This window comes from Felis catus, chromosome A3 (genome assembly GCF_018350175.1).
Source record: "Felis catus isolate Fca126 chromosome A3, F.catus_Fca126_mat1.0, whole genome shotgun sequence".
NCBI classification, from domain to species: Eukaryota; Metazoa; Chordata; class Mammalia; order Carnivora; family Felidae; genus Felis; species Felis catus.
This window is the reverse complement of record NC_058370.1, coordinates 114,038,994-114,063,247: the sequence shown is the minus strand read 5'-3', so window position 1 is coordinate 114,063,247 and position 24,254 is coordinate 114,038,994. Positions and strand designations below refer to the sequence as shown.

Sequence of the window (24,254 nt, the reverse complement as noted above, 5' to 3'; positions counted from 1 at the left end):
TTTACCTCACTTTCCAGTATCTAAGAAAGTCACCATGTATTTTTGTTGACTTTCTCTATGATACCTCATTTAGGGTTGGGATTGTTGTCCATATGTAGTATTAAAAGGTAGCTATGGTAAGAGAAAAAACTCCTTCTGGTTCAAAATTTTTAATTCCCTCCTTGTAGGATTTATAACTAGTTAATTCATTTGTAGGAAAATATGTACAGTAGTCCCCTCCCTCCTACTTGTGGTTTCGCTTTCCATGGTTTCAGTTACCTGTGGTCCATCCTGAAGCAGACCTTCCTTCTGACGTGGTCAGAAGGTCAGTAGTACCATAATGCTACGAGACAGTGCCTATGTCATTCACCTCACTTCATCTCCTCCTGTAGGCATTTTATCATCTCCTCATGTAGGCATTTTATCTCACGTCATCACAAGAAGAGTGAGTACAGTATAGTAAGATATTTTGAGGGGGACCACATTGATATAACTTTTATTACAGGATATTATTATAATTGTTCTATTTTATTATTAGCTGTTGCTGTTAATCTCTTAGTGTGCCTCTTTTGTAAATTACACTTTATCATATGTATGTATATGAATAAAATGTAATATATATAGGGTTCGATAGTATCCACAGTTTCAGGTGTGCACTGGGGATCTTGGAACATATCCCCCGCCTAAGAAGGGGGGATTACTGTATCTTCTAAGTTAATTTTATTATATTGAACGATTATTGGTGAGTTTATGGAAGCTTGTGATATGAACAGAAGATGTGTTCTTTTCCTGAGGTATCTAAAATAAGTCATAGATGCTATTTCAAAACTTAACATTTACCAACTTTAGATGATTCCCATCAAAGTGAATGATGTGGTCTGAAGAATTGTGGAATGTATTTCTTAATTTCAAAAATGTGATGGAGACTAAGAGACTTTTACCTGTTTTCATGTGAAGGTTATGACTTTTGAAGTTATCTAGATGATGTCAGAGAGAAAAGTTTGGCCTTTGGGCAATATTACCGAGGATATAGGTAATAGTAGTAAGGATATATTGCTTCTTGTAAAGAGTGGGAAGAGTGTGTGACAGGAGATTGAAGAGGAGTTCAAACTGAAATTTGATAGTTTTAGAAAAATACTTCGGTAAAACCTCGTTGCTACCCTCAGGAGGTTTGGCATATAGAACTGTTGGTTTCCCAAAATGATTATCAGGACAATATTGTATTGCAGTCTGTTTGTAGGTGTATAGTATAAACACTTGTTTGGTAGTCCAGTAGTTTTGAGAATTTATGAGATGAGATAACAGATTTTCTTACTGTACTGACAGTTGTTACCGTGCTTTGTCAGTCTTCTGAAATAGAATGCTTAAGTAGTTGGGAAGAAGCAGAGTAATAATGCCACTTCTTGTATTGCCTTTCTTTATTAATAGTCCCACCTTCTATTTTTTTTAGTGTTTTTATTTTTGAGAGAGAGCGAGCGAGCATGGGTGAGGGAGGGGCAGAGAAAGAGGGAGACACAGAATGCAAAGCAAGCTCCAGGCTCTGAGCCGTCAGCACAGAACCTGACGCGGGGCTGGAACTCACGAACCGTGAGATCATGACCTGAGCTGAAGTCGGACACTTAACTGACTGAGCCACCCAGGTGCCTCCCACCTTCTATTTCTTAAATGTGTGTTAATGTATGTAAATTATGGTTATTTTGTTTTTATGTCTCTGTAGATAGACAAACTAAAATAGATTTCTGACCATAACTTAAAATAAATAATTTAAAAAGTTTCAGTTTAGTTCAGTTAATAGTTGAGCATCCTCAAGATTGGTTATAGCGTACTACATGTTATCAGAATCTTACTGTCAGCTTTTAATTTCAAATTTAAATTCACATCTAAATTAGACTTAATACATGGCAGTATGGACAGACTGCATATGACTGTAGCCAAATGAGTGGTTAAATAAATGAGCAGTTCCATTAGGACAATTAAATTGCTGAGTGTATAATCAAAATTTTTTTCTGTTTAACTAGAAATGGTTTCATTTTTAGGTCATAAAAGTGACATTATTTGAAGTGAGAAGATTATCCTCAGAAAATGGGAAATAATAGATAAAGCTGTCACTGAGCATTTTGAAGAAGTAGTAGATGATTTAGTAACAGAAATGGTGTGAACAGAACTTTCAGTGTTAAGTGTATGATGTTCCATGAATCTCACTTGCATGTTCTTTTACTTGGGCAGCTTTCAAACTTTCATGCAAGTTTCCTTGATTATTTTATATTTATTTCCTTTACTCTTTTGTATTCTTATCTAAATTTATAAAGCCAGTTCCACTGTTTTTTTTCTTTGTCATAAATACTTAGCTGTTATCGTTGCTAATAATGTTGTCGCCTGATTGATAGTATTTTTTGCAAGTGAGAAAAAAGCAGATTGGTTCAGACTTTCAGTTCAGTATCAAGAGATTATATCTGGTTTAAGGGTTGAGTGACCTCTCTTACAGGGTTGTGTGTAGAGAGACATGGCATGTTTGGAGTGTTGAGACTGAGAAATGACTTTTGTGCTCTTTATAAGGGGGCAGCTTGAAGAGCACACAGTACACAAAAGGTCATTCATTAAGGGGTAATGTAGTTGACTCTAAACATAGTATAAATTAGCAGATAACACAGAAGACATTTATGCTTCTCTTTAAAATGACATATTTTTGGAACTTTTCCTTCGTAGTTATAATTTTTTTCTAAGCTGAGCTTAGAGTTACATTGTGTACTATGATAATCAACTGATAATTAGCATGGTAGGGTGGGAGAGAGTAGAGGATGCTATGACTCCTTTTAAATGGTAAAGGAGAAGGAACTGACCCTATAATAACACTTCGTGGATATTCTATAAAGTGATTAAGTGACAGTTATAATGGTATGCAGTGTTTTTTGGTTTAGAATTGAAGGGCAGAGTATTATTTTGATGCCAATAATGTCTCCATTCTTTAACCATTCTCCTAAATTAAAAAGGGAGGAAGGTTTGCTTACATTGTCAGGAGAATATATTCTGACTTGAAAATGATTTTGACTCTCTTAAATGGCCTCAGTGGTTTTCCTCAGTAAATTTATATCGGATTTGGTTAACTTCCCTTTAAATACTTAAAATTCTTCCACTTATGTAATTATAATGCACTGATTAGATGTGTAAAAAAAGAAAATTAATGAAAGCATTATAGTAAAGATTTTTTTTTAAGTTTATTTATTTTGAGAGAGAGAGGGTGAGTGAGCAGGGGAGGGGCACAGAGAGAGGGAGGAGGAGAATCCCAAGCAGGCCCAGCACTGTCCGTGCTTAGCCCGACATGGGGCTGTATGTAACTCACGAACCGTGAGATCATGATCTGAGCTGAAACCAAGAGTTGAACACTTAACCAACTAAGTCACCTAGGTGCCCCATATACTAAAGATTTTTTCTTTTTTTTTAATATTTATGTTTGAGAGAGAAAGTGAGTTTGAGGCAGGGGAGGGACAGAGAGAGGGAGACAGTGGATCAGAAGCAGGGTCTGTGCTGACAGCAGAGAGCCCGATGTGGGGCTCGAACCCATGAACCATGAGATCATGTCCTGAGCTGATGTCAAACGCTTAACCAGCTGAACCACCCAGGTGCCCCTACTAAAGATTTTTGATTTGCATTCTCAAGGCCAATTCTAATGAATATTGTTCCTTTTCAAAGGGCACACATCACAGAAGGAAGCCATGGAAGTGAGCCTTGATATAACAGCACTCAGCATTCTCCAGCAGCCTGAAAAACTCCAGTGGGAGATTGTTGCAAATGTGCTTGAAGATACTGTTAAGGATCTTGAAGAACTTGGGGCAAATCCTTGCTTAACAAACTCTAAGAGTGAAAAGACAAAGGAAAAGCACCAGGAACAACACAACATTCCCTTTCCTTGTTTATTAGCTGGAGGTTTATTAACATATAAATCTCCTGCTACCTCACCCATTAGTAGTAATTCTCACAGGTCACTGGATGGTTTAAGCAGAACTCAGGGTGAAAGTATATCAGAACAAGGGTCAACTGACAATGAGTCCTGTACTAATTCAGAATTAAATTCTCCTCTGGTAAGGAGGACTTTACCCATTTTGCTTCTTTATAGTATCAAGGAATCTGATGAGAAAGCAGGAAAAATATTTTCACAGATGAACAATATAATGAGTAAAAGTTTGCATGATGATGGTTTTACAGTTCCACAGATTATTGAAATGGAGCTGGATAGTCAGGAGCAGTTGTTGTTGCAGGATCCTCCTGTGACTTATATTCAGCAGTTTGCAGATGCAGCAGCCAACCTTACCTCTCCAGATTCTGAGAAGTGGAACTCTGTGTTTCCCAAGCCTGGGACTTTGGTTCAGTGCTTGAGGCTGCCAAAGTTTGCAGAGGAGGAGAATCTTTGTATAGACTCCATAACTCCTTGTGCTGATGGAATTCATTTGTTGGTAGGACTACGGACATGCCCTGTTGAATCCTTGAGTGCAATAAATCAAGTAGAGGCCTTGAATAATTTAAATAAATTAAACTCTGCACTATGTAATAGACGGAAAGGCGAGCTGGAATCAAATCTTGCTGTAGTGAATGGTGCAAATATTAGTGTAATCCAACATGAATCACCAGCAGACGTACAGACTCCTTTGATAATTCAGCCTGAGCAGAGGAACGTTAGTGGTGGATATTTAATACTTTATAAAATGAATTATGCCACTCGGATAGTGACTTTAGAAGAGGAGCCAATAAAAATCCAACATATCAAAGACCCCCAGGACACAATTACCTCGCTCATTTTGCTTCCACCAGATATATTGGATAATCGAGAAGATGACTGTGAGGAGCCTGTTGAGGAAATGCAGTTAACTTCAAAGAATGGCATTGAAAGAGAAAAAAAGGCTGATATTTCTACTCTTGGACACCTGGTAATAACCACTCAGGGAGGATATGTAAAAATATTAGATCTTTCAAATTTTGAAATTTTGGCCAAAGTGGAACCTCCCAAAAAGGAGGGCACTGAAGAACAGGACACATTTGTTTCTGTCATTTACTGCTCGGGTACAGACAGGCTGTGTGCATGCACCAAAGGTAAGCAGATGGGTTTGTTTGGTTCTTCTACAAATCTTATAAAATCTGTATATGTGGCATTCACTTATGTGCATACCTAGTATGAATTTTAGATCCATATAGATGCAGTGAAATATGTTTTTTTTTTTAGAATGAAGTGGTAAATCTTTCTACTGTTTTAACATTTTAAAACTTTTTTCTACTGCCCTAGGTAAGGATTCTAATTGTAAATAAGTTAATAAGTCTCTCAGAAAGTATCTTCTCTGCTTTAACCTCAAGAAAATAACCTGCTGTTGTTTCTGTGAGTCCTGACTCTGCATCTGCTCAAATTTGTGGCCTTGGGCAAGTTACTTTGAACTCAGTAAACCTTTGTGTATTTATAAATGAGGATCAGAAGGCCTGTTTTTAGGCTTCTTAGAATTCAATGAGATAATGTATGTACAGTTTTTGGCATAGAGCATATACTGGTCATTATTTCCTCCTGAAATAAAAATATTTAACAAATTACTAGTTTTGCCAAATAAACTTTCCTTGTCTGATTTACTCCCAACCTTTGGCTGATAGTTAAATCAGTTTTGCAACATCTGAGGCCCCATACAAACAGTGTGCATTTTCCCTTCTCCTTTCTTATTTTATATATTTTAAGTTGGAAAGATAAAGCCGTTTTTGAAAAGGATTGCTGATCATAATAGGCACAATGAATACTCCTATTGATAGTGTAGTAGGAGTTTTGGGCCAGGAGATGTTTGAAACCCAGGTAACTGTAACTGGTGCTTCAGAGAGGAACTGGGTGTGAGGAAGTTATCCATCTCACTTGTGGTTCTTGGGAGGAAGTAACCTGAGTTTTTCCTCACTTTCATAAAGATTCCAAGAGTTTGGCCAAGAAGGGTAGTGGTGAATATAGTGGTTCATTCAGATTGCCTTGTTTGGAATACATCTAGTGAAATAAGGGGAAGAAAAATCTTGATATAACATCAAAATCCAAATAGATTAATTTAAAAAATGAGCAATGCAGAATAACTTCAATAAAACTTTGAATTAGAGTTAATAAAGTTTAGAAAAATCATTAAAATACTATGTGGTATAAAGGATAACTTGAATTCATTGATTACGTATGTGCCTGTTCACTGTTGTGAGAACTTTACTTCCTTTAATTTATTTAGTCATCGTGCCAACTTTATGAGGTATATACAATTACTGTCTCCATTTTACAGATAAGGAAACTGAAGGAAAGAGAGGTTAAGTAACTTGCCTAAGTCACAGAGCTAATAAATGAGAGTCAGCATTCATACCTGGGGTATCTGTTGTCCGGGTGCTTAAACTACATTATATTGCCAGAATGTAACAAAAGCCAAAGTCTTGTACATTGAGGCTTTTGGAATCTTTGAATGTGAAAGATTTTAAAAATGAAAACAATTTTACTTTGCCATAGGCCATCCAGAGTGGATTTGAAACCTGAGTGACCCTGCCCCAGGGCACATCTGTGTAAGATACTAATATTTTCCAGAAGTGCAGTCAGGGTTTAATGATTTTAATTATTTGATGAGATATGCTTTTGGTGAGTCAGAGGAGAAGTAGTGTTTAAACAGGTTAATGTGTTCTTGGAGTTTGGACAATGAAAAGTTCTAGGAATTGATCTCATGTGAGAGAGAACGTATCCAGATGAATCGAAGGACAAGAAAAAGCCTGTGAAATTAATCACTTTGAAAATTATCCCCTAGTTCTTCAAGGATTAACTGATGAAGATGCATTTGAAAAATTAGTAACAAAAAAGAGGAAAGAAAAGTTGATGTGTTAAAATGTATAGGACAGTCCATAAAGCAGTTGTAAAATTTGTAAAAAGGTTTGCAGACTGAATCAGATGGACATGACACTGTCCTAAGAGTATATTCAGATAACATAAAACTCGTCTCATGGAGAATTATTGAACCTTTTGATTAAAATCTATAACTAATGTTGTAAGTTAATTTCAAATAGTAATAATGTACTTAAAGGTAGATTTGATGCGGCTGTGTTTGATTAAAGTTCACAAATAGAATATACATACACATACATATACCTGTATGTGAAACAAGGAAATAAGGTCACTGCTGGCCACCCTGCCACCAGCCAGCCACTCCAGAAGTGTGGGCCACTTTCCCCATGGCTGGCACAGGGCTGAGGAATGGGGGGTGGCAGTGGCTTCTACTTTCAGGGAAGATCAGCAGCTTTTCCTTTTATGAAGCATCCTCTGATTGCTGTTTCTGGTTGGGTTACAGAGTTCGGAAATAGTTGATTTCTCAGTCGCTCTTTCTAGTTCAGTAGCTGACCTCTAGAGCTCCCTACCTAGAACTTCCCACTCAGCTGTTTGGTGTGACGTTACTGCTTCCTGTGTTTATATATTGTTTTTTAAATACTTTTTTTGGAGTTCTGTTCTTAGTGATTTAATTTGTCACAGTCTACTTTAGAATAATGCTAATTACTTAATTCTAGTAAAATATACTTTGATCTTTTTTCTCTTGTCCTCTTGTGCCACTATGGTTTTATATATTTTACATTTAGATAAGTTATAAACCCAACCAAAAAGTTGTTTTCTACCATCTTTGTCTTTGGGAAAAGTTTTCAAAGAAATGAGAAAAAATATACATTGTGTTTACCACCTTATCATTTCTGGTACGTGTGTGTGTGTGTGTGTGTGTGTGTGTGTGTGTGTGTGTGTGTAAATTTGGTATTGGTATTGTTTTCTTTCATCGTTGAGGGTAGTACTGAATGTAGAGTTATTGGTTGACTATTTCTGCACTTGTTTCGTTTTGCATCGTAGTTATTCCACCTGATGGGTCATATTTAGCTTGTTGCATTTAAGATTTTCTCATTGAGTAACTTGGAGCAGTTTGACTATAACATAGGTATCTGTGAATCTCTTTGTATTTCTCCTACTTGAAGTTCATTGAATTGGTTGGATTTGCAGTGTAATGTTTTTCTTCAAATTTGGGTGTTTTTTCCCAGTATTTCATCAGTTTCCCCCTTGCCTTGTTCTCTTCTCTTTTTTCTGGAATTCCCATTACATGTACCCTCTTATACTCGATCTGTCCTATGTATCTGAGATGATTTTCACTTAAAAAAAATCTTTTTCTTTTATTCAGATTGGCTAATTAGTTATACTCAGTTTTTATTTTATGATTCCTTCTGCCATCTCAAATCTGCTTTGAGTCTCTCTGGTGAACTTTTCATTTTAGGAATTTTATGTTTCAACTCCAGAATTTCCCTTTTGTTCTTTAAAATAATTTTTTGTTGTTGAGATTCTTCACTTGTTGAGTCATTTCCACCATTTGTTCCTGTAATTCTCCATACCTGATTTCCTGTTATTCTGTAAAAATATTCACAGTGGCTTCTTTGAAGTCCTTGTCTGCCAAATCTAAATCTTGGGAACTCAGAGATATTTCTCAGTGATTTTTGTTTTCCTTAGGCATGGGTCACTCTTTATTCACATGTCTTACAATTCTTAATTTAATACTGAACGTTTTAAATAACATTGTAGAATTCTGGATTCTGATTCCCCCCACTTTGGAGGTTGTTGTTGCTTTGTTTGCTAACCCACCAGGACTATATTTCTGTAATTTGTTTCTTTTCAGTCTTGCAGTCACGTCTCTCGTCATTTTACCCCCCTGGTTTTAATTTTTAAATTATTCGTTTGTTTCCTCTGTGTCCACGTGGCTTAGTGGTCAGCCAAAGATTTTGATAAGTGATTGTGCCTAAGTAACCTCACCAGTAAGTCTGTATCCAGGTGTGCCTTGGCTTTTGTTTTCTTTGTTTTTATTTTATGTTATGCCCTCTCACATCTTTTCTGCATATGCATGGGACTTAGTTGACTGAGAATATATGGATAGCTTGGGCCGGGTCTGGTTTTGCTACACATGTGTACAACCTCTGATCCTTGTGTAGTATGTGGAGAGTTTACCAAGCCCCCTATGTTTCTTTTCACTTCTTACAACTTTCTATTAAGTGCTTTGCTTGCTCCAGACAGGGTCTTGACTTCAGGTAGCAGAGCTGATACACCTCATTTTTGTTGCGACGGAGCCCTTTAAACTGACAGCTGTCCTCTCTGCAGTAGCAGTCCTGGTTTTCATGGCTTGCCCCACCCACCCTGGTTGAAGGACAGTTTTGTCTAGCTTTGTAGTTGGTTTTCAGGAAGTGGATTTATCATCTTCCTTATTCTCTGTTCTGTCATGGTGGAAGTGAATCTCTAAATACTTTTGTTAGAATATACTTTTATCCATTGATTTTTGTCTTAAATATTTGCTAAGTTTGCTTTCAGTTTTTTTATGTGAGAGATATAAAAAATAGAAATTGAATTTATTTCATTATGAATACTTCAAAAAATTAAGACTATTTTCGTTACTTCTGAGATACAGAGCTGGTGTATCAGTTTCCTTATCTGTAAAGTGGTCACAGTAATAGTCCTTATCTCAAGGGTTTTTGTGAAGATTAAATGAATTTTTAAGCATTTAAGGTAGTGTTTTACATGTAGTTAGTACTAGGTAAATAACTGTTTTCATATATGTTTATGTGTTTGCCATTTTCTTTATTAAATTTTCATTTTGAAGTGCCCTGTCAACTTAATTTCTAAATTCTGGGAGATAAGTCACTTTGGCAGCCCCCTTTATCTGCCTGTTGAATGATACTAAGTTAAGTTTCTTACCTATGTAGTGTGCACTTGTATGTTTACCCATACTCTGTGTGCCTTTGTTGATAAAATTTTACTACACTGTAGGCGGTGAGCTTCATTTTCTCCAAATTGGAGGAGCTTGTGACGATATTGATGAAGCTGATATACTAGTGGATGGAGCTCTTTCTAAAGGAATAGAACCATCTTCAGAAGGTTCCAAACCTTTATCAAATCCTTCAAGTCCTGGCATTTCAGGTATGATACTGAGTTTTTAAATGACTCTTAAAACAGAAATTCTTGTGATGTTCAAAGGTTTCTGATTCTTACTTAAATAATCTTAAACATTCTTTCAGTTTTTACAGTCAACTGTTGGTTACTTAGTTGAGGGAATTCATTTCCTGGTTGCCATTCTTTTACTAGGCTTGATTTTGTTTATTATATATCACTATTTTTTTCTGTAGTTAGAAATTGTTGTAAACATTAAAATAAAAAATGCTTTTTCACCTGTGGTAGGTTGGCCAATATTGGCCATGTCACCTAAGAGGCAAAAACACAATTTTGGCCATTAAGGAGCTTTTGGTGTAGTTAGGGAGGGAAGTAGCATGAAATAGAGGAGTTCATTAAGTGAGTATAAAATCAATGGAGTGGCTAATATTACTAATATCACTACTGGAATTGAAAAGCTAAAAAAATACTCTCTCCCTGGGGCACGATATTCAGATTTTTGTTGCCCCATTGTGCATCATTACACAGGTTTGTTTTTGTTTGTTGTTCGTACGTCTTCTCCTATGTTCTTTCTATACTGCCCTCCAGTGCTGCTTTTTCAGAAAAAGTAATGCTAACATGTTACTCCTGTTGAAATTCTAATTTGCTTTGTGGACTTCTTTGAAGTAACTCTATAATTTTATTCTCTGTGTTTAGTTACAATAAATTTTTCATGATTTCTTAAGTATATGATTCCATTTCATGCTGTTTACATGTTACCCTAAACTCTTCTTTGTGCTTCCACAGTTAATGCTGTTAGTGCTGTTAATGTTTTACCCTTAGCTCTTAACACATTTTATTCCCTAAGCTTTTAGCTTGTAAGTATTTATTTGCCATCAGTATAGCTTTGCCTTTTTAAAATTACTTTTTTATGAAGTAAAAAAGGGCAGATGTTATGTACTTACTGATGCTTAGCATTTTGTTTTGTAAATAACAAAGTCTAAAAGTTGTTTATTGGTTTGATACAGATTTGGCTTGCCTTTCAGCACTACTTTTGTTGCCCTTATTAACTTAGGGCTGGTTAGAGCTCAGTCAGGACTATTTTTTCTCTTTATTTTTATTTTTATTTTTGAGAGAACACACAAGCAGGGGAGAAGGCTAGAAGGGGGAAGCGAGAGAGAGAGAGAGAGAGAGAGAGAGAGAGAGAGAGGGAGGGAGGGAGGGAGGGAGCGAGAGGGAGAATATCTTAAGCAGACTCTATGCTCAGCACAGAGCCCAACTCATGGCTCGATCCCACAACCCTGGGGTCATGACTTGAGCTGATATCAAGAGTTGGATGCTCAACCGACTGAGCCGCCCAGGCACCCCAGTCAAGGCTCTTCTAACAGGTTGAGTTTGGGTTTGTCCAGTAAGAGGTACCCTGTCTGTAATCTAAAATATTCAAGTGGATTTTCATTGTGGCCATTATGTAGTCAGTGCTAGTTTATTCATTTGCCTGTAGATCTCTTAGCTCTCATTAATAACTCTCAAGAGAGGCACCTGGGTGGCTCATTTGGTTAAGTGTCCAACTCTTGGTTTTGGCTCAAATCCTGATCTCACAAGTTTCGTGAATTTGAGCCCCATGTCTGGCTCTTTGCTGGCAGCGCAGACCCTGCTTGGGATTTTCTCTCTTCCTCTCTCTCTCTCTCTGCCCCTCCTCTATTTGACCTGTCTCTGTCTTTCTGAAAAATTAAAAAAAAAAAAAAAATATATATATATATATGTATATATATACACACACAATACACATATATACACACACACACGCATATATGTACATATACGTGTGTGTGTGTATATATGTACATATACGTGTGTGTATATATGTACATATACGTGTGTGTGTGTGTGTGTATATATATATATATATATATATATATATATATATATATATATAACACCTTTCAGGATATTTTGCAGTTGTTGTAATTGATTAGACAGAAAACAGATTAAAACTACTTTGTTTTAAAAACCTATTTCAAATTCAATATTTACTGTTGTTAAGGAGTTGATTTATTGGTGGACCAGCCATTCACCCTTGACATCCTGACATCTCTAGTGGAGTTAACCCGCTTTGAGACTTTGACCCCACGGTTTTCAGCCACTGTTCCTCCATGCTGGGTAGAAGTTCAGCAAGAACAGCAGCAAAGGAGGCATCCTCAACATTTACATCAGCAACACCACGGAGATGCTGCTCAGCATACTAGAACTTGGAAACTACAGACTGACAGGTAAAACATTGTTTCAGGGTATTAAATTTTAAGTCTACATTATATATTTGTTAGAGGCAACATAAAATTCTTAAATATATTGTTTCTCTTAACTTTTTCTATTAATAACTTTCTTCTTCTCATTTGTCACCTTAATTTTGGAAATTTCTATATTCTTAGTTGTAGGATAAAATAGTGAGAGTAATCCACCATTGCAATTAGTTTGGTCACTCAGTTCACAAGTTGATTTACTAGATAGATAAATGGTTGCTTTGTGCAGTCACTCCTGTAGACACTAGTAATATGGTTGTCGCTGGAATTTCTATCCTAGTGGGGATAGAAAGACAGTAAGCTGTCAGCGCAGAGCGTGGTGTGGGGCTCGATCCCACAGACCGTGAGATCATGACCTAAGCCAAGGGCAAGAGTCAGAAACTTAACTGACTGAGCCACCCACACGCCCCAAAAAGTTCTTGTTTTAAAATGCAGATTCCTGGGACCCCACTCATAGATTTCGGGTGGGGCCCAGGAATCTGCAGACAATTCTGATGCATAATGCTCCATAGTGTAAGAAACAGGGTTTATTGTAATGTTCAGTTCACAGGGTAGGTGTCACTTTCTAAGGTAAGATCAATTATTGCGCTAAGATTAACCTCTGTTTTGGGAGCTGCTTGTCTTCTCTCTTGATCCCATTGAGAGGCACTGAGTTTTGTTGGAGGCTGCAAATCCAAGAATATGAAAAGTGTTAATGACAATGTGGTTTTGGTCAGTGAAAGATTTTTGCTGTATTTAGCATTTTCCCCCTTATTTGACAGCAATAGCTGGGATGAACATGTGTTTGAATTGGTTCTACCTAAAGCCTGTATGGTTGGACATGTGGACTTCAAATTTGTTTTGAACTCAAACATCACCAATATTCCGCAGATACAAGTGACACTGCTGAAAAATAAAGCTCCGGGCTTAGGGAAAGTCAATGGTAAGAATGAATCAGAATTTATATTTGAAGATTTTGCAGTTTATTTCTTTAAAAAACAAACAAACTGATTTTCAGCTTGACTGTCTAGGTTTCATATCCCTCCCCTGCCTCCTCTCTGCTCTCTCCCCTACCCCCATATTTGTTTTCTGCTCTGCTCCTGGTCATTTTATTTTAGAAAAAGTTACTTCTAGAACATTTTAGAGGTTTTTGGTAGTTCAGTATTGTATGGAAATGCATAAACTGGAATAATGTAATTATGCTATTTGGGAAATTCAGTTAGTTCCTTTCTAAATTAGTTTCACTTTCATCACTACTAGACTTACATGTGTTTCTTCCTACGTGGAGACCCAATTGGGAAAAGAACTTTGTTAATGAAGTCATATACTCTTAAGACTATTGGTGAAACTCAGCCTTCCACGTAATGCCAGAAATATACCCAACTTTATTTGCTTTTTTTTTTTTTTTACAAGTTCAGACTTTGGTATTTTAAGTTCGTTGAATAGATTGTACACATGTAACATGTTGGGAACTAGACGTTACTGTCTGGTGTTTACTGCTTAATCGGTTAATTTAAAAGGCTGGAGATAATTTCATATTACCATATCACATGGCTGCTTTACACCAGGGGGTAGAAACAATGAAACACGAAAAATTCCTTATTTTCAAAAATACATATGTACATGTGCGTGCATGTGCGTGTGTGTGTGTGTGTGTGTGGGGGGGGGGGTGCATTTTTTTGAATCATGACAGATTCTATTTTAATTGGGTCTAGGATTTAGGCACTGGTGTTTTGAAAACTTTGCAGGTGTTTGTACTCTGCAGCCTTGGGTATGAACTTTTAGTTTAGTTGCTAGCACATTATTTCTCAGGTGAATATTGAATTCCATTAAAAGAGAGAATAGTGTATGAAACAATGGGACCTAATTTTTTTCTTCTTCTGACAACCATTTTGTAGCATCTGTGATAAAAATCACAGTAGTTCCCAATATAACAAGGTTTTAGAATTTCAGGCACATAAATTATTGATATTAAGCAAAATTAAGTTTACTAATATTTTTATCCTCTAGAAACAGCAGTAGATAGGCAGATCACCTTTCCTTTGTCTCCAGCTCTTAACATTGAAGTGGAACAAAATGGGAAACCGTCCCTGGTTGATTTGAATGAAGAAATGCAGCACATGGATGTAGAGGAATCACAGTGTGAGTGAAATTACAGAGCTGTTGTCCATGACAGTAAAAGGAATAGTGATCCAAAATGCATCATGTTGGGCAAAGATTTCCTTATGGCTTGCAAAAACATGGTTTTAAAAATACAATTAAAAAATAACCTGTAATTCCGCTTTGGCAATATGCTTTAACTTTCAGCTCATCTTTGTGAACACAGCTGCGCTAATACTTGCATTCTTGTTTTTTAATATCCCAAGATTTAAAATCATGTCATGGTTTTATAATATTTTTGGAAAATCAAGGTGAATGTAAATAATATGGGAATGGAAAGCAACATATGTCAGATATGTGAAAATATATCAGATCTTTGACTATATTTCCTTAGCATGATAGCGAATTCTTACTTGAACACATTCGAATTATGGTATATTGTGTGGTGGTATCATAAATGGGATAGATATTTGCTTATTACTTATTTTTAAGTTCTAAGCTAATTTAAAAGAAAATGATGTTTTTTTTCTTTTTAGGTCTTAGATTGTGTCCATTCTTAGAAGATCACAAAGAAGACATTCTGTGTGGACCAGTATGGCTTGCTAGTGGCCTTGATCTCTCAGGGCATGCTGGGATGTTGACATTAACAAGCCCCAAACTTGTTAAAGGTGAAGTAACATATTTTACGAAAGCAGGATAGATAATCCCACAAATGTGAAATATATTTTTTTAAACTGGTCTCACAAAACTAAGATACTTTTTTGTTTGGGATTTGCGTTAATAGTTGCATCAGTTTCCTGATAACTGAGGTCCCTTCTTCTCAGAAGTGACTCTGATACTACTTTCTGTGTTCTGGAGGTTTCAGTACTTTTTGAGAAAGCATAAAAAAATGAATATTTGCAGACTTAGTGTGATATAGCAGAGCTTTTTTGAGTAACCAGGTGACATGTTCTGGCATGGTTGCCTTTCCCGTCAACTTAGAGTTCTCTGTCTTGATTTGTTGTATTTTATTTATTTATTTTTATTGTTGTAATATTTCCTCTTGAGGGTTTTTATAGAAGAGTTTTGATAACATCAGATGTAATTATTGAGTTTCTCACATATACACATTTTAATTAATGTGTATTTAAAAGTAATTGGCTCTTATGTAGATGATAGATATGACAGTAGTAGGATGTTTATATATCAGCCTTCATTTCCCAGTAAATTAAAAAAGCCAACAAAGTACCTACCTAGATTATTAAAGTAAGTTTGGATGTGGGATGGGATGTGGTGATCCTTCCTCAAGCCAGAAAGTACCTCACCACCTAAATAACAACAGTTTTCATTTGTGTACATTCCCTTCGTAATAGCTGTCCACATTTACACATTTACCGTTAGATGCATAGTATGTGTTCTATACGAGTTTTAATGTGCTCTCTTGACTACAGCTCATTCATTCATTAAGTTTATGACATCTTGTGTGTAATGCTACGTGCTGGGGTACAGCAGTGAGCAAGACTAATAAGATCTCTTGTATTGCTGAGAGTATAACTTAACTTTTGTTGAATGAGACTGTTTAACGTAAATTTGTATATGAATATAAAGATGTTGGCTTTGACAAAATGGAGGGTGGAATTATATGACATGTATTTCAAAAGACGAAATTTAAAAGTGTTAACTTTCCTAGAATTTACTGAAGATGTTTTTTTTTTTTCCTTTCCATATTCTCCAGAAATCTTTGGTACTGGAGAAAATGATTGCTAAATTTTTAGAGTAAAAGGAAGATCTGGGTCAAAGAGGTTTGGAAAAAGAAAACAGAGAGGGAGGGTCTTGTCAGATACTAAAACAAAGAGTAATAACACAACAATAAGATTATAACAGTGTAATGTTAGCACAGTAGGCAGGTGGATCAGTGGAAAACAACAAAGGTAGCTTTTGTAATTACAGAAGGATTTAATACCTGTGAGATAACAATAGGCTGATGGTTTACTGGTGAGTGTATTAATTTGAGGTTATTTTTGCAGTATATTTTACATATGGATTGTGTGGTATGATCTCAGTTTAGTTAAAAGGAAGCAAAATGTACTGGTGACAGTAACGACCAGTATTTATTGAGTACTCTCTTTGTGCCATGCACAATTGTGTTTTAGGTACTTTTGAGGTAGGTACCCTTATTCCCATTTTACATTTGAAGGAACTGAACCACAGGAGATTATCGGGCACATGTCTAATAAATAACTGAGCCATTATTCAGACCCAGGTCGTGACGCCAAAGCATGTGCTTTTTGTGCTCGTGTATATGTGCGTATGTCTGTGTGCGTGTGTGTGTAAGAGGACCGGATGCATTCACAGAATGATACCTTCCATTATCGATCAGTGGTGCTCACTGAAAGGTAGTTTTATCTTTGTGTTTTTCCCATAGTTGACAAAATGTTATTAAAATGTATCATTTCGCCAGGGAAAGATATGCAAAATGTTTGTAACATTTAGTCAGAATTTTCTGTCTTCTGTTGTTGGTATAGCCCCTGTGCTTTTTGTTATTTTGCTACCAACATATGAAGGTTATTCAGTGATTAGACTCAATAATTTGAAAATTTGTGGAATTAATTACATAACTTGCTCTGTTAAGGTGAAAAACAATTCGTTCTTTTGGTGATTTGGTTATTTTTCCCATTCTGTGTTGGCTCCTCTAGGTATGGCAGGAGGAAAATACCGTTCCTTTTTAATCCACGTCAAGGCAGTAAATGAAAGAGGAACCGATGAGATCTGTAATGGTGGTATACGCCCGGTAGTAAGACTTCCATCCTTAAAACACCAGAGTAACAAGGGTTATTCACTTGCTTCACTCTTGGCAAAAGTTGCAGCAGGCAAGGTATGCAGCTGTGCCATTTTGAACTACAGCAGTGCTATTATAGACATGGTGGACAAGATCTGACACACTCTTGAAGTAGTATGACCCTTTATTGATTTTTCAATAGGCACTTTGTTTATAATTTTTCCTTGCAGTGACTGACTTTAAATATACAATTAAGAAGAATCTATTTTGAATTAACTGTAAGCAAGCGTTTATAAAGTATGCTCAGCAGACTAATTATTAGCAGATATTTCCCTTTGTAATTGTTTTAGACCATAATACCTCTTTATTTAGGTTTTAGAGTTTGTTTCTATGTCCTTTACTGGTAACTCACCACTTTTTTTGGGGTAAACATTTGGGAGAAGGCAGGAAGAGAAGTTGGGGAGTAATGTTAGAGATAAATCCTAATTTCAAGGTTGATTTTCTACAACTAGCTGTGTACCATGCAGTCTCTTCATAATTGTCTAATCTTGGATTTTCCTGAACTCTGGAGATTTTTGTTTCTCTATCATCATTAATTCATAAGCAACAATAGCAATATCAGTAACACCAATCATCTTATATTTGTATAGGTCTTCCAATTTTTCAAGGACTTCTGTGTACTTTATCTGATTTAATCCTCAAAATAACTCTGAGGTAGGCAGAGCAGGTGCTATTATTATCTCCATTTTTCATATTGAAAGTGAGTGAACCTTGGAGATGGGGAGCTGTCATATTTCATATCGCTTCTAAGTGCTGTGGCTGGGATTTGGACTCAGGACTTTGGCTTTCTAATCTATAATCATTGGGTTATTGCCTTTAAAACAGCCCCTTTGTTTTTTCCCCGTTATAAATACTGGGGGAAATTAGTCATTTACTGAATATGAGGGTAAAAGCTTTCATTTTAATTTGATATTTCTGTTTTGATAGTCATAATACAGTTATTTTCCTTTTTAAAAAAACTTTATTTAAATGGTAAATGCTTTTTTAGTTTCATTTGTTTGTTCATTGAGTTATTTGTTTTTGTATGTTTAGGAAAAATCATCTAACGTTAAGAATGAAAATTCAAGTAGCGCCCGCAAATCTGAGAACCTCCGGGGCTGTGACTTACTGCAAGAGGTCTCAGTCACCATTCGAAGATTTAAGAAAACTTCAATTTCTAAGGAAAGGTAACCTCATTTCCTTCTTCTGCTATTCTCTTGGTAATAAATGTACAAAGGATGAATTCTAATAAACGTTAACACACACACGTAAAATGGAAAACAAAAATTATTTTATGTTTATTTATGTGAGAGACAAAGTGTGAGCGGGGGACGGGCAGGGCGGGGGCAGAGAGACAGGGAGTCACGGAACCTGAAGCAGGCTCCAGGCTCTGAGCTGTTAGCACAGAGCCCGACTTGGGGCTTGAACTCAGTAACCTCGAGTTCATGACTGAGCCAAAGTTGGACGCTTAACAAACTGAACCACCCAGGCACCCCACACATAAAATTTTTAAATCTTTTACTTGAAAATTTTTGTTTGGTCTCCATTTCACTTAAGTATTTGTAATCTCAATGAGGGTATGAATTATCTTTCTACTTCATTGGTTTATCCCAGGTATCTGTACAGTGCTTGGTATATACCAGGAATATAATATTTGTAGAACGAGGAAAGACATAAATATAATTTGAAGTTTTATTCACTCTTTGTCAGAATATAGTACATTATTGTAAACTTCATTTCTTTTAAAACTTTCTATAAACGAAGTATTGCTTATATGCTGTTTTGACCTTTTAATACCATAACCTTAAATTAATAGGTCAACATTCCATTGTTAATATTTAATTTTAAAAAACATATTTTAAATTGTGATATTCATGATTTCAAATAACCAACCAGGTTGTGGTAGGTTTAGTCATAACTGTTCTATTTTGGTTGTTAATGTGTTTATATCTTCTGTTTTTTAGAGTGCAACGATGTGCTATGTTACAGTTTTCAGAATTTCACGAGAAGCTTCTTAACACTCTTTGTAGAAAAGCAGATGATGGCCAAATCACAGAACATGCCCAGAGCCTTGTGTTGGATACCCTTTGTTGGTTAGCTGGAGTACATTCGAATGGACCTGGAAGGTTAATAATTAAGATTTTACTAACAACTGATGATAGCTATTTGGAGATTATGAGTAGAAGTTCAAGATGAGTCTAAACATCTGCTATTGTTTTGCAGCTCCAAAGAAGGAAATGAGAGCCTGCTTTCAAAAACACGAAAATGTCTTTCAGACATTGTGCGTGTATGCTTCTTTGAGGCGGGACGCAGCATAGCCCATAAGTGTGCCCGATTTCTAGCCTTGTGCATTAGGTTAGTGGTTTTTTAAGTTGAAAGTACACTTTGTAGGTGCAGCTATAGTTTGATAGGTGATGCTGTGTCTGTAGTGTAATTTGATACTTGGTGAATGAATGTATAACAGAAGAATTTTCATAAGTTAAAAAAATCTCGAAAGTTGATGAGGGTTACTCAGTCTTTTTTTTTTTTTTTTTTTAATATTTATTTATTTTTGAGAGCGAGAGCGTGCCAGATGGCCTTATGTGAGGCTCAAACTCATGAACCAGAAGATCGTGACCTGAGGCAAAGTCAGATGCTTAACCAACTGAGCTACCTGGGTGCCCAAGAGTCTTGGTTTTTTTTGTTGTTGTTGTTTGTTTGTTGTTTTTTTTTAAGTTTATTTACTTATTTTCAGAGAGAGAAAAAACACGAACAGGGGAAGGGGAGGGGAGGGGCAGGGGAGGGGAGAGAATTCCAAGGTCAACGTGAGGCCCAATGTGGCGCTTGAACTCTGGAACAAACTCTGATATCATGATATGAGCTGAAATCAAGAGTTGGATGCTAAACCGACTGAACCACTCAGGTGCCCTGAGGATTATTGAGATTCTAAGAAAGAATTTTAGGTTTTTAGGGGGAAAATGTCGACTTGCATAAGTCTTTTAATAAAAGAAGTCTACCAGGCTTCTTTACTTATTGGTAGCATTTTGGGAAGTTTTGTAAGGGGAACCCTTCCCCCACTTTTATCTTCCCTGATTGTCGTTTGATTCTTCACCTGAGGCATTATTCCCTGTTACGTGACATTCTTACCAGGTGTATTTGTAACATTGTGTAGACCTTTCTTCTAGACCCTGAGACTTAAACCATCTAGGAAATGTTTAAAAACTGATAGTCAGTAATGCCTATGCCTGCTTGTTAATCCTTTTTGGTGAAGAGAATGGTTTAATGCAAAGGAAAACCGTAACAAAGACCTTCAGTATAATCAGTCCTTGTGTTCTTTCTGCATGTATATGGGGCTTTAAGGCAGATTTTTCTTGTAATCTGTATGAATACATTGTAAAATTTAGTTTTAGGTACTACAGCATGTTTAGGATTGAATTTAGACATTGGGTGATACATTTAAGTTTTTTTCTTCTAAATTTTTTCAGTAATGGCAAATGTGACCCGTGTCAACCAGGATTTGGATCTGTTCTGTTGAAGGCCTTACTTGAGAATATGTCATTTTTACCTGCAGCAGCAACTGGTGGTATGTGAAATTAGTTTACTCACAAATAACAGTAGTCATAGGAAATATCTCACAATATATTTGAGATTATGTAGTCAACATTTTCCCCTCAGTTAGCCCCTCTTTTTTCTCTAGCTTCTCTAAGGGTTGGCAGATTGTGAGAAGGTGGGCAGATACTCTGTTCAGTAATACTGGTTGGAAAAGTGGGAGAGTTAAGTAAATAGCAAGTCGTCTCAATTCATACATTTTCTATACCTCATTCAAATTGTTGAGTTGTTTGGTTGTTCACAGACTATAGATCACATCTTCCCAAATTTGCTAAAATGCCAGCAGGTGCAGAGAGATGACCTAAGGAAAATGGTCCGTGCGTGTATTGTGTGTGGTTGCTGGGACTTTGGCAAACTAGAAAAGGGGCCAGTAGGTTTTTAAAGCACCTGAAGACTGTAAACATGCCATTCAAGAATGAATGTAGAAAAACAAAAGAATGAATGTAGTTATCAAGTAGCACTTTATAAAGCAGTCCCCCTAAAATAGCACATACATAAAGCAATAAAAATTTTACAAGTATTTTCAATGTTTTGTGCCATTTTAGTTGCTATAAAGAGCTACTAATTTGCCCTTCTAAACCTAACATTATCTTTTTGTAGACATTTTTTACAGTCTTTTGTTTAATCAATTTATTCAACAAGTTGTCTCAATGAGATAAATATATTTCACAAGGATTTGATCTTTGTGGTATTGTAGAAAAAAACTGTTCAAAGTTAGTTGATAAGTGGTTATATTATCATTAATTTGGATAAAGAATCTATATTTTCCTTGAACATATTTTGGGTAAAACGGTTAACTTTATGTTCTACAGAGTAGGATGTTTTGGACTTGGTCGCTCACTTTAATAGTCTTTGCAGTTTAAAATTGTTTTTTTTTGAGGATGGTCTTCAAGATAGGATGCTTAAATTCTGGGGTGTACTTAGATATCTCAAATTTTACAGAAGAGCCTTAGAATACACCATGATGATCATCTTTTGAGCTGTGTTGGTCTGTGTCTAACTGGCGGTATAGCATAACTATATTTACTTGCTAGGAGCTCATTGCCATCCATTGTTTTTGAAAATTTTAGTGTAAACCAAACAGTATTTCAGGGAGGATCTTTTGGAAGACTTTTCTGTACTTTTCCAGCTATTCTAAAATGTCCTTCAGAGTCATCTCAAGTTAGTGAAAACCTGAATGACTAGGTTGACTTGATAAACTTCTTAAAAAATGGGAGATTCCCTGTCACTGTCCTCTTAGAGTCCTCCAAAGAGGTGGTCCTTCTTTGTAAGTTGTTTCGTAAGGGGACTTACTGATAAATATGTAATATGATGTTCTCTTTGTTAGAGAAAAATGAGGAAAAGAAACACTGATTTGCTTTTATTGTTTTCAGGTTCTGTCTATTGGTATTTTGTCTTACTGAATTATGTTAAAGATGAAGATTTGGCTGGGTGCAGTACAGCTTGTGCATCTTTGCTTACTGCTGTGTCCAAACAGTTACAGGACAGGCTAACGCCAATGGAAGCTTTACTTCAGACAAGGTATTTTAATATATGTAGTGACTAATAATGGATCTTTCAGGATATGATACCAGCTTTGCACAGAATTGCTAAAATATATATTTGCCTGCAAAAATTTAATAAGTGCTTTTCTTTTTTCTAAATATTAGTCTAAGGTTTTCTTTTCCTCTATTTTCTCTGAAATAATTCCTTTTAACAATTTTGGCAGTCCTGAAGATGAGTATTCAGAGGACCAATTGTATTAAAATACTTAAAAGTGGTGTTTATTGTTAATTGAAGAAGCATAAGATAATTTCTCTACTGTTCAAACTTTGTGGTTGAAGTTATATAAATCGCTTACAGGCCTTAACTATTATTCTTCATCTGCTGGTTGATTTTTCTAAAAACTTCCAATATAATGAAACAAATAGCTAATGGTTAGATTTGAGTTCTTGCCTGATCTTCAGTATTTGAAGTATTTTTATTTAACATCATGATTTTTTAATCTTTTTAGAGGAGAAATCTTGATTTTGATCAGATTTTACTCAAAGCCTTTGTACTTTCTGCTGAGTCAATGTAATTAATGATGGAGTTGAGGGAAGGGTGCCTGATATGTCTTCCTTGCCTCAGTCTGCAGATGAAGATTCAATCTTGGTTCATTAGCTACCAGTTTATTGGAATCACATTTGTTGAGTCTCTGGCACCACATCTTCTGGAGTATAGGTTTCCAGGGAACGTAACTGAGATTCACTGAATTTAGTGGGTTAAATTTGGTTAGTGTTTCCTTTTGCCCTGTGTCAAACTGCTTTCAAATGGAAGTAAATAGGTAATTTGTTAATTAGATGGCCAACAGGAAAATTGTTAGGACATTATTTTATTTTTCAGATATGGATTATATAGCTCACCATTTGATCCAGTCCTCTTTGATTTGGAAATGAGCGGCTCTTCTTGTAAAAATGTGTACAACAGCAGCATTGGTGTCCAGTCAGATGAAATTGATTTATCAGATGTCCTTTCAGGTAGTAACATAAAGGAATTTCTGAATTTTATTTCTTCTATTTAAGCTATCATTGACTTAATAGACTGTAGTTACGACATTCTGTTTTTAAAAACTAAAATTCTTTAGAACTTAACATCTGTGAATCATGAAAATGCCTTTGTTTCTTAACTCCCCCCTCAGAAAAATTACTGAAGTTATTTTTGCAAGGGTTGTTTTGTTTGTTTTTTTGTTTCCTTGCATGTCAGTATGACTTTAATGCTCATAAGAGACTATTTAAAATTTGATTGTTGTAGCCTTTCAGTTTTATTTGGTATGCCTTTGATGTCCCCAAAATTAAAGGATAGTTTCATATATCAAAAATAAAAATTAATGTATATTTATTATAATAAGTAAAGATGCAGAAAGAAAAATAATTTTCTGTATCTACTGGCATACTCAGATAAACTTTGTACAGTGTTACATGTATTCTTGTTTACATTTCTGAAAGAATGCTTTTAAGATTGAGTGTATAACACTGTATAACCTTTCCAAGTGCTATAATTTGGTGTTTATCTAGTTTTGTTAAATAAGGCAATGACTATTTTATTTTTTGTTTTCTTCCATTTGAACTTACAAGTGTTGCTAATAAACCACAATGTTAGAATTTTTGGTAAATATATTAAGATAATTACCACATTAAATAGAAGTAAATTTTGGGGTTAATTTCAGTTTCTTTTACTTTAAAAGATGAGTTGCGAGTAAAAGCAAATGAGAAAAATCAAATACAGAAATGTAAATAATATGTGAAGTACCTAAATTCCAACCTTTCCACCATCTTAGATTACCTTTGTTAACAGGATGTTTAGCTGTGTAGACTTGTTTGCTACACATGTTCATGAACATTTTTAATGAAAGAGATCATACTTACTCGTCTGTTACTTGCTTTTTAATGGCTTATGTTGCTGTGGATGTATGTGTCTTCCTCTGTTTGATGACTTAGGCTCTATTTTATGCTGCTCTATCTCTGTCCAAGTGACACATTAGTTTATGAGTGGAATTCAGAGGAACGGCTAGAACTAGATGTATAGGTGTCTTTCTGTATACCAGATTCAGAATGGAGAGAGTGTAAGGAGAAGACCA

General features: G+C 35.7%; 1 protein-coding gene across 13 annotated transcripts in view; it reads left to right on the top strand.

Annotated features, from left to right (window-relative positions):
• Nucleotides 1–24,254, top strand: part of BIRC6 (baculoviral IAP repeat containing 6) — a 223,923-nt gene that overhangs the window by 50,652 nt on the left and 149,017 nt on the right. For 9 of the 13 annotated variants that reach the window (XM_045054707.1, XM_045054701.1, XM_045054710.1 and 6 more), the window contains exons 10-22: nucleotides 3,670–5,064; nucleotides 9,794–9,943; nucleotides 11,937–12,162; nucleotides 12,954–13,114; nucleotides 14,182–14,313; nucleotides 14,808–14,939; nucleotides 16,947–17,125; nucleotides 18,122–18,255; nucleotides 19,033–19,194; nucleotides 19,292–19,423; nucleotides 20,533–20,630; nucleotides 22,030–22,177; nucleotides 23,021–23,154. In XM_045054707.1, coding sequence (XP_044910642.1) covers nucleotides 3,670–5,064; nucleotides 9,794–9,943; nucleotides 11,937–12,162; nucleotides 12,954–13,114; nucleotides 14,182–14,313; nucleotides 14,808–14,939; nucleotides 16,947–17,125; nucleotides 18,122–18,255; nucleotides 19,033–19,194; nucleotides 19,292–19,423; nucleotides 20,533–20,630; nucleotides 22,030–22,177; nucleotides 23,021–23,154 — 3,183 coding nt within the window. The remainder of the gene's footprint in view (nucleotides 1–3,669; nucleotides 5,065–9,793; nucleotides 9,944–11,936; nucleotides 12,163–12,953; nucleotides 13,115–14,181; nucleotides 14,314–14,807; nucleotides 14,940–16,946; nucleotides 17,126–18,121; nucleotides 18,256–19,032; nucleotides 19,195–19,291; nucleotides 19,424–20,532; nucleotides 20,631–22,029; nucleotides 22,178–23,020; nucleotides 23,155–24,254) is intronic. The other 4 variants (XM_019827703.3, XM_045054705.1, XM_045054704.1 and 1 more) reach the window with 2 other exon arrangements.